Source organism: Lactuca virosa, chromosome 8 (genome assembly GCF_052849685.1).
Source record: "Lactuca virosa cultivar CGN04683 chromosome 8, Lactuca_virosa_CGN04683_v6, whole genome shotgun sequence".
Taxonomy (NCBI): domain Eukaryota; kingdom Viridiplantae; phylum Streptophyta; class Magnoliopsida; order Asterales; family Asteraceae; genus Lactuca; species Lactuca virosa.
Window position 1 is genome coordinate 305277343 of NC_136433.1, and position 10071 is coordinate 305287413.

Below are 10071 nucleotides of genomic sequence, written 5' to 3' on the forward strand. Positions count from 1 at the left end.
AAGTGAATGAATAGAATGTAAAGAGAATGCCCCCAAACAACCCTATGTTGCTTGTAAAAGAGAATGCTGGTATATCAACCCCCGAGATTGAGTATCGGCGCGAGTATGTTCCCAAGTAATCCAAAGAGAAAAGAGAATGGTCTCCCGTAAATTTCATAATGTTAATTCCTCTAAGTGAGTTGTTATAACCATACTAGATAATGACAATTTCGCCTGTCTTGGCGTTTATGGACGCCGACGGAAATAGAATAAGGTTTTTGTCACCCTAGACTGGCCTAGTCTAACTGTAGCGAACAGCTCAGGTGTGGGGTGTCATCCCCGTATAGATCTATACACAAACCCCCGCTCTCCCTCCAAGAGACTCTGGTTATAACTACAGACTACAATTGTACACTCAATAGGTGTCAACCGACGCGTCTCACTAGATCCTTAATCGAATTTACGCGAAAAGAAACATATAAAGTACATTTCATGCCCACTAAACATGTAAGTGGACAACTAAGGCCCACTAAGCATGTAAAGTATTTCTAGGCTCAAAAGGAATGAGATTATATATATCCCGGGCCCAATATACATGTAAAAGGACAACTAAGGCCCACTAAACACGTAAAAGGACGCTAAGGCCCACTAAACATGCAAAAGGACACCTAGGCCCACTAAGCATGTGAAAGGACACTAAGGCTCACTAAACGTGTAAAAGGACACTAAGGCCCACTAAACATGCAAAATGACACTAAGGCCCATTCAGCATGTAAAAGAACACTAAAGCCCACTAAACATGTATATTATTTCCAGGCCCAATAAGGACGTATATATATACATATGTATATATATATATATATATATATATATATATATATATATATATTAAGTACATATAAGTTAACATGTCTAGATGTTTTAAAAGTATATATAAGTTCTACAAACTTGCATCTAAAACATGTATAAGAGCTTCTATGATGATAAAAATAATTTCTTGTTTTTGACCTTTCTGTCCCTGTTTTTAGAAAAATTATAGAAACATCATCGTAAGTCGAAATTTGGATCCGTAAACTCTGAGAGTTTGGAAAATGAGTACACTTTGTACATAATTTTTATTATAATTTTTAATGGCCTCAAACCAGTGTGAAAATGTTCATCTTCACAGACTGGTCCGAAATCATTCCGGAAATGATAGGCAGTCTTGTAAAAATCGCCAAACATTGTAGAAAAATCGTATGAACGCGTGAGAGTAGTCATTTTAAAGGTATAAACCTGAACGTTTTGCATGTAAAACATTTTTGAAAAATATTATAATTACCGTGGTCAAAACAGTCCGTAATTAGACCAAATTGTTTATGTTAAAAGCTGATTTTTGAGTTTAGGTTATACATGTTTGAACACAACACTTATTTTTGCTATTTTGAGTGTATAATCCCAGATCTATAGGTTTATATGTAATATATATGACAACACATACTTTTCTCATGGTTTTTATGAAGATCTAAGTGATAAACTTCATGTTCAAGTAAAGATCTAAAAGTTAAACACATAACACAATGGTACATGCAAATATCCAACGGTTAAACGAGAGTTGACTTGTATCCTCCCCCCGAAAACATGAAAAATACGAAAGATATGGGGGTATGAAGCTCACTTTGCTTTGAAGTTTTCGGTTTTTGGTGAGGAAGTGAGAAGATCTCGGCCCTTGAAGTGTTCTTGAGAGGAGATCTTCGAATTCTAAGGAGTTTTAAGAGTATGATCATGAAATGAGAGTGGTTTAAGGAGAGATTTTTAGTGTAATCTTGAAGTTAAGCCATAAAGTTAAACAATAACTTACCAAGTTGGGATCCTTGGTGTGGAACTCTTGAACACCCACACACACACTCACGATTTTTGGAAGGGAAGTATGAGAGGATTTCCTTGAGTTTTGAGAGGAAAAGATGAGAGAATGTTGAGTTTGAAAATGAAGAGTGATGGTGGGGAGGCCTTATGGCCGAGAGTTTGAAGAGGAGAGAGGGAGAGAGAAAACCTTGCATAGAAGTATGGGATTTACCTTGTTGTATGGTGGTTATTGTGCATGGATGACCACCATGCAACATTGAGGTGTCATGGTTTAAATCCTCCTATTATCTCTTCCTTTCTTTCTCTTTTTTTTTTTTACATAGTTGGGCCGAGAATAAGGGAGAAGAAAAGAAAAGGGGAAATAGTTTGGGCCTTACTTGCTTGATTTCGATATTATGAGGTCCATGTTGATGGTTTTCGGCCCATTGGGCTCTTATGAGGGTTCACAACCCAATAGTGATAAGGAAAATGGGTTTACGGCCCAATGAAGCCCAAGAAGATAGTTTACGGCCCATTAGGGCTTTTGAAACCATTTATGGCCCATCATGGCCCATGAGAAATAAGATGAGTCATTCTAGGCCCACATGACCCAAAATACTTTAGTTTTATGAATATGGGTCCAGTTTGAGCCCAAATAGGGTTCCTTGGCCCAACATTCCCAACTTGAAAGTTTATTGGCCCATTTGGCCCAATAAGAGGATCCTAGTCCACAATAAACTTGAACCGGGATTTTTAGGGTTTTCAACCCATAGTTGAATATATGAGATGTATTGTATTAGGTTTTGAACTTCACTCGGGAGTTTTGATTCAAATGGATGATTTCGTTTTAGCATATAGCATAATATTCACTTAGAGTACAAGCCTTACAATGGCTGATGTTTACATAGAAACAGAATTTCCTAGCTAAAAATGCTAGTTGTGACACACCCCTTCTTCTTAATAAAAATCCTTTAAAAGTTTAACTTCATTTTTATTAATAAAACTATCATTTCCTCAGTTTGAGTTCTGACACACCCGAAAGTATGACCAAATCCCTCAAACCAAGGCTCTTATACCAACTTTTAATAGCCCAAAATATAGTGGAAAATTTTCATTTAAAACTATTAATTTCATTCGTTGATTGTACTAAAAACCATCAATCATTACAATATTCAAATCAACAGAATACAGTTATTTTTAATGCGGAAAATCTGAGGGGAGGATGATGTGCCATCACGTCAGGCCCTTCCCTTTTGAACTGGAAGTACCTGAAACCATAAACATAAATTGTAAGCACAAAGCTTAGTGACTTTCCCCCAAAGTACCACATACCATACATAAAAGAAAATAAATGCTCTGGGCCAAATCATAGTGATATAATCATTTCCTACCATGGGCCAAACCATGGTCTTTCCGCTCAGTGCCGAGGGCCAAATCCTAGTCTTGCATACAAGTGTCAAGGACCACATCCTGGTCTTTCATACAAATGTCAGAGGTCAGATGCCGGTATTTCATATAATTATCACAAGGCATCTAACATTATACACAACAAGCAATGAGCCGACATTAGTGCCTTCGACCCATGGATCTAGTAAGGAAACTCACCTCAACTGCTGAAAAATCAGATAAATGCTCGGGCTGTTGGACTGGAAAAATCACTATGCTCCAAATGGTGCATAATGAAGAGAAGATGTTGGATCCAAAGTCTTGAGAGCAAAGCCTACTCCTTGAAGATCTTTCTTCACAAACAAGAAAGCCAACAACTCACTCTGAAAGCTCAAAATGCTCAAAAATAGACTAGGGTTTGCAAGGAGGGTCGATCTTGGGATGGAGGCTGATAAAGGGAAATGTCTTGGGTCTATAATGGTGCTTGTATACTGCACAAACTCTAAATATTAGGGTTTTGGCATTAACCACGTACGCCCTGCGTACCAAAAGTGTACGCCCGACGTACCCAAGCTACACCCAAAATCACGAAATTGCCATTGGGGACCTATTTGCAACCAATTCATAACTCAAGGGTCAAAGACAAATATCTGGAAAATTAGATGTTACACTTTTAATAATATTTAGAGATTGCAGATTATGCAACTATTTAAAGGTATAAGCCCTCGTTGTTTAAAATAGTAAGAGTTTTAACATAACTATATATATATATATATATATATATATATATATATATATATTATTAAAGTATATGACGTGACCCAACATAAGTATTGTTGTCTCTTTTATTTTTATCAGCTTTACTTATTTTGACATGATTTTTTTATTATAGATTCGTTTTGTTATTATGTATGGTCTATGACATATTAATAAATTAAATATTAATAGAAAAAATGTTAAAATTAAATCAAAGGGGTATAATAATTTATTTAGTTATTAACGAGGACCAAATCCAGAATAAGAGTAAACCATAATGACTATCTCCGCAATTTTGAAACTTACTAAGGGTACCCAAAGAATCAGCAAACAAAGCATACATATCAAATTTGCAGATTTGTATTTAATTTTTATACTCATATTTATTGTTAATAATAAAACTTCTAGTTTTATAGGAAGACAATTTTTTTTTATGTTAGCATAGCATCCAATCATCGCCTTGAATAAAATTGTGCACTGAATATAATATAACATGATCAAATGGAATCTGACTACTCCATATCACCCTTCCCGATAAATTAGAGCCCAACCCTGAATTACCATACTCCCCAAAGTAAAGTGTCTTCAACGCAAACTCACCATCCCAAGGCATCCACCCAGGTGGTGAAACAAGAGCCTCTAATTTACACCTCACAAAGACAATCCTCGAGAACTCTTTCCATGGCCTCCCAAGGAACGTTTGATGCACATTAGGGTTTTTCTGGTATTGTTTCATATAATCTTCAGTGCCATTGATGACACATTCATGAAAAACAAATCCCGTGGCCTGCGCAGGGTCTGTCCGGCCATGTGCAGCGACGACATTGTTCTCGCCTTTCCCTGGATTGAGCTGGCGGGGGCGGACAAGGATTGTACACTTATGGAAAACGGAGGCGGAGTTACCGAATATGAAGTCGACGTTGCCTTTGATGATGCAATATTTATAGAACTGGCGAAGGGAATGAGCGTAGACTGTGTCTTGATTACCAATGAGTTCACAATTTTCTACGAATGATAGATCACTATCAGACCGGTAAGCTACTGCTTGGTGAGCATCAGAACCGGCGGTGTTCTGAATTGTTAGATCTCGTGCCATAAAGCCATCGCCAACAACCCCTGTACGATATAACATTTATTATGGTAACGTTCAATTGGTAACAAAAAATAATATTTTCATTTATCCCCCGCTCTTGTGTAATATTTAATTTGTCTTTTAGTTTTCTATTATTTACTTATATTTTGGTATTTTGTAATTTGATCAGTTTAATCTGTAATAAATGGTCACATTTATGCGATATTTTCTATACGATAGGATATATATTTTCTTTAAATAATTTCACATTATATATATATATATATATATATATATATATATATATATATATATATATATATATATATATATATATATATATATATATATATATATATATATATATATATATATTTTCTTACGCAGGCAAAGCATTACGGAATACCGCTGGGCTAGAATATATATTTTCCTATTTTATTTGGTATTTACATATGAGTTTTTAGTGCTAACAACCACAGAATTCGTTAAACAATATTGTCTATGGTTTGTAACACTTGAGTTTTTGGTGTCACCAGCCAAAAACCTTTGAAAAAGTAGCTTAACGTGAAGACTTTTGCACCGAGATACTCTACACATAAATAAAAATATTAGTTCTCAAAAAGAAGAATCTTCATATTGTCGTTTCTTTTTCTTTTAATTTTAACAAAAAAAATAATAATAATAAAAATACAACAATTGAAAAAAAAAATAAAAAAAAAATAACAACATACAACATGCAACAACATTCCAAACTAAAAAGATATTTTATTTACTAGTTATTATGGTCAAATTGAAAAATATATTAAGTTGTGTGGTTTTAATAAAGAAAATTATATTATGATTAAGTTGTGTGGTTTTAATAAAGAAAATTATATTATTATGGTAAACTACTAAACCAAAAATAAAAGATAACATAAAAATTTGATACAGTAGGTAAAATATTGAACCAATTATAATATATATATATATATATATATATATATATATATATATATATATATATATATATATATATATATATATATATATAAAGTAAACTACACAAATTGTCCCTAAGGTTTAGATCATTTAGCAGGTTCGATTCAACCTTTAAAATTATTAAAACCAACTATATAGTTTGGATAAGTTACACCCGTGGTCTTGGTTCAACTCAAAAGAAAGTTATATCTTTATCGATTTTTTTACTTACATATATTAATTGGTATAAAATAAAAAGATGATTACTTTTACCTCACCCTAAGCCAACCCATGTCCATCATCTCTCTCTCTCTCTCTCTCTCTCTCTCTCTCTCTCTCTTCTTCTTCTTCTTCTTCCCATTTTTTTTTCCTTCTTCTCTGATATCGTTCAACACTGACGCCCACTCCACCACCCTTTTGATTCCTATTTATTTCTTATTTCTTTTTCACATCTCTCTTCAATAAGAATATCATAGCCTCCTCAGCACCTTCGTCTTCCTCTACAACATCATTCTATTCAATGCTTTACATTGGGAGACCATGACATCCACTTCCCTGACGTGAAGAATCACATACTCCATATACTCTTGCATCCTTCTATCTTGAAATGAAGGTATTACGCTGTGGGTTTTCATGAAAAATAAGTCGTTGCTCTTATATCAATAGAGACATTACGTTGTGGCTTTTCAGTTGGATTTTGGTTCGTTTTAAAAATTGATTTGAGTTTTGGAAAGAAGTTAGCTTTCAATTGATTTATAGTTTACTTTCAGTTGATTTTCGGTTCGTTTCTATACAAAACACAAATTGGAAAGATGTGGATCATAGCATGTCACATCCATGCACAAGGGATATTTGGTCTCTTTTCATTTCTTTCTTCTCTATTAATAACTATAACACATTAAGGGCTTGATACTCCTGGATTAAGTTTCATTTAAAGACCTATGTAGATGGGGTGGAAATTTTGGTGTTAGCTAAGTGTTTTGTCTGCTTGTTTAATTGTTTAATGATTTAATGGTTGTGAAAGTCGAGTTAACATAGGTTCAAGTTCGATTTCAGCTCCAATTATGAATTTATTGATCGAAAGGCTTTCTTAACATAGACTTTGCAAACAATGATATGATTTAAAGCTCATCACAATACACATACTTCTAATAATCAAGTGAACCCACTTCTCTAAGGCAAGCGAACAAAGGATATATCACACTATAGGTTCCAAGTTTTTTCTATCATAAGCAGTCTAGTTTAGTTTAGTTTGTTTCAGCTAAAAAATAAGGGATATCACTCACTATCAATTCCAAGTTTCTTGAGAGTAAAATGTGTTGCTGATTTATTTTGCCAATGTTATTTAAGTGCAATGGATTAATTTGTTGACCAAATACAATCCTGGTAAACATTGAACAAGCAAGGGTCGTGCAAAGTGCACACTTGTTTGAGTTTGTTCACGATTGAAAGTACACTGCTATTTAGGGCGAAGCCCCTAAAGTGAAGGGGGTCCGTGGGCAGCGCCCCTGGGAGTAGGGTCCACGGGACGGCAGCCCTTGGCGGGTCCAAGGGGCAAAGCCCCTAATTTTTTATTTGGGTTATGTTGCTTTATTAATAATGCATCAGAAATCCAATTTTCTGAAAATTAACCCAATTTTGACCCTAATTTAAAACCCTAATTTTGCAATACTTCATTTGTTTACCGTTAAATTTTGATCATTTATATATTGTTTTTGGTTGAAATTTTATATGTTTTGTGACAATTTGTGTTGTAAATGTTTTGAAGTGGATTCATAATGGTATTGGTTTGGATGTGGATGGTGACTGATACTAACGCTTTAGTTTGGAAATGTTGACAAACTGTTAATTGTAAAAGACCTATTAGGAAGGAGATAGTTGTTTGGAAGTAGTGAATTCATAAAGTTTATGTCTACTGATGTTGTTGCAGTTGCAAGATTCTTTTTGTTTTCTGATTAACATAAAAAAGCCATTATGTCTGATTGTCATTGTGAGCTATAATCCTTACGGCTTCACCTTCTTTTTGTAGTGGATTCATACTTCTTTTTGTAGTGGATTCATAGAGTTTATGTCTCCTGATTTTGTTGTATTATTCTTTTTGTTTCCGATTACCGTAAAAAGCCAATATGTCTGATTGTCATTGTCAGAGAGCTATAACGCTTACGACTTCACCTTCTTCTTTAAGGTTCCATCGAGAGCAAGAAAGAAAGAGAGGGAGAAACAGACATACAAATACACACACACACACACAGAGAGAGAGAGAGAGATCCACTCTTTTTCCTATTCAAAGCTCAGCCCTTTGTCTCTGTGTTTTCACATCGAGAATTATTTGCAGATGAAGAGATGTCAAAGGGGCTTCTTACTCCCCAAAAAAATCGTCATACATCTCTATATAAACGCTGGTTTATCAAGAAGACGCAAGAAAAGCACTTCGAATTGTTGATTAATCGCCAGATGGCTTAGAACCAGAGAGAGAGAGAGAGAGAGAGAGAGAGAGAGAGTTAAAAGAAATTGATAACAATAAATAACTTCTTTTATATGGATTAAGGACCGTCGGTGTAATTTCTCCAACCGTCAACATGTCAAGGATGGTCCTTATAAAAGTTTTACAGATGGGATGGAAAATGTAAAATTGACCAAACAATATGGACCATTTCTGTATTTACTAAAAGATATGTTGCTGTTATACCATTTTTAGAATTAGGAATATATTTAAGATATAATATTTCTTGGATTTTGTACAAAATTATTGGTTATGATACGTTATAACAGTTATTGGGTAGTACTTAACTTACCGACGGTGGCCGTCTCGTACGTTGTCATTCCAAGCTGACCGACATTCAAGGAACCTGTAATGACCGTTTTACCCATACCCTCCCCTATCAACACCACATTCCTCTTTGCTAAAGGGACGCGAACAGTTTCCTCATAAACGCCCTCCTTGATCAATATCACGAAACGCCGGCCTCCACCCAGGTTATCCGGCGCTGCATTCACCGCCATCTGCACGCTCCCAAACCTACACCTGCCACCGTCTTTGCACACGGTTACATTTGCCTTTAAACCCGTAGGAATCCCGGGTTTTTGATCCGACCCAGATCTACCACCGACGCTCTCCCAAAACCCGTCTCTCTCTGTCCTCGGGGACCGCCACCACCCACTGCAGTTTCCAAACTCCTCATACGACATCATCATGCTCAGTGCATTACTCGTGGACATCATCAACGTGTTGTTCATGAACGACAACGTTTTATCCACCATTGGTGTGTCGTTCACCTTCTTTAACCCAGACAAGCAGTCGAACTGGTAACTTAGCGCGGCACTCGTCCAAGCACGCGCATCTTTGATTCTATTACATGGCAAAACCTCCTCCGCCGAGTGCAGACGGTATGCCGAGTTGTCCAGGCTCTGGAGGCAGAGCTTGGCGGTGGTGGTGAGGTTAAGATTACTGCCGGAGTAGTGAAGGATAGCGCGGACCATGAACTTAGCTCTTCCGAGGTTCTTAGAAGAGAGGGACAACGCAGAGTGTAGGATTTGAAAAGGGCTGGGATCTGCTGGGATGAGATCTAGATCGGATTTCGTGAGAGAAATTTGACATGATTCCGGCCACCTTGTGGCCTTGCAAGCTTCTTGGATGGCGGTCTGGTGGTTGGCGGTGGTGCCGATGAAGAAGCAGAAGAGGAAAAGGAAGGAGGAAGCCATAGTTTTAAGAACTGTCTGGTCAGGATCACGAGATGGATGGGATGGGTTTTAATTTGTGAAACTTGGTTGGTGGCAGAGGAAACAAAGTTCACGTGGAAGAATTTTCAAAAATGCAAGAAAACATTGTAATAGTTTTTTGTTATAATTTTTAGGGAAAGCCAAAAAATCCAATGTGTCAATGCTTAAATCTATGATAATGAATTTTTGAGACGTGGCATTATTATAGAGGCTCAAAATTTTATTTTCTCGTTCATGCCATTAATATTAAAATTTACCAATCTATCCTTTCCTTGTCATCCTTTTTTTTATACCGACGATAAGAAATTAGCAACTAATCATCTCCATGTGTCGAAACCTTAATAATATCACCACCACCAAATCTAACATCTGCAGTC

General features: G+C 35.9%; 1 protein-coding gene and 1 long non-coding RNA gene across 3 annotated transcripts; both read right to left on the bottom strand.

Annotated features, from left to right (window-relative positions):
• Window positions 1-2911: 2911 nt before the first annotated feature.
• Window positions 2912-3907, bottom strand: LOC145134199 (uncharacterized). 2 transcript variants are annotated; one of them, XR_013718989.1, is made up of 3 exons: window positions 3409-3907; window positions 3195-3278; window positions 2912-3071 (listed from the first exon to the last, which is right to left on the bottom strand). It is a non-coding gene; the product is annotated as an uncharacterized LOC145134199 (long non-coding RNA). The 2 variants fall into 2 exon arrangements; XR_013718987.1 differs by having other exon boundaries at window positions 3195-3907.
• A 395-nt stretch (window positions 3908-4302) lies between these two features.
• LOC145134198 (putative pectinesterase/pectinesterase inhibitor 51) lies at window positions 4303-9809 on the bottom strand. Its single transcript, XM_079069080.1, has 2 exons — window positions 8770-9809; window positions 4303-5061 (listed from the first exon to the last, which is right to left on the bottom strand). Exons 1-2 carry the CDS (start codon window positions 9674-9676, stop codon window positions 4382-4384), a joined length of 1587 nt encoding a protein of 528 aa, XP_078925206.1. The 5' UTR covers window positions 9677-9809; the 3' UTR covers window positions 4303-4381.
• Window positions 9810-10071: the final 262 nt, after the last annotated feature.

Excerpts from the sequence above, each read along its gene's own strand:
- LOC145134198 (XM_079069080.1), bottom strand. The coding sequence starts at position 9,676 with ATGGCTTCCTCCTTCCTTTTCCTCTTCTGCTTCTTCATCGGCACCACC. Across the intron at positions 5,062-8,769 it reads GTACGAGACGGCCACCGTCG|GGGTTGTTGGCGATGGCTTT; the intron begins GTAAGTTAAGTA and ends TATATCGTACAG.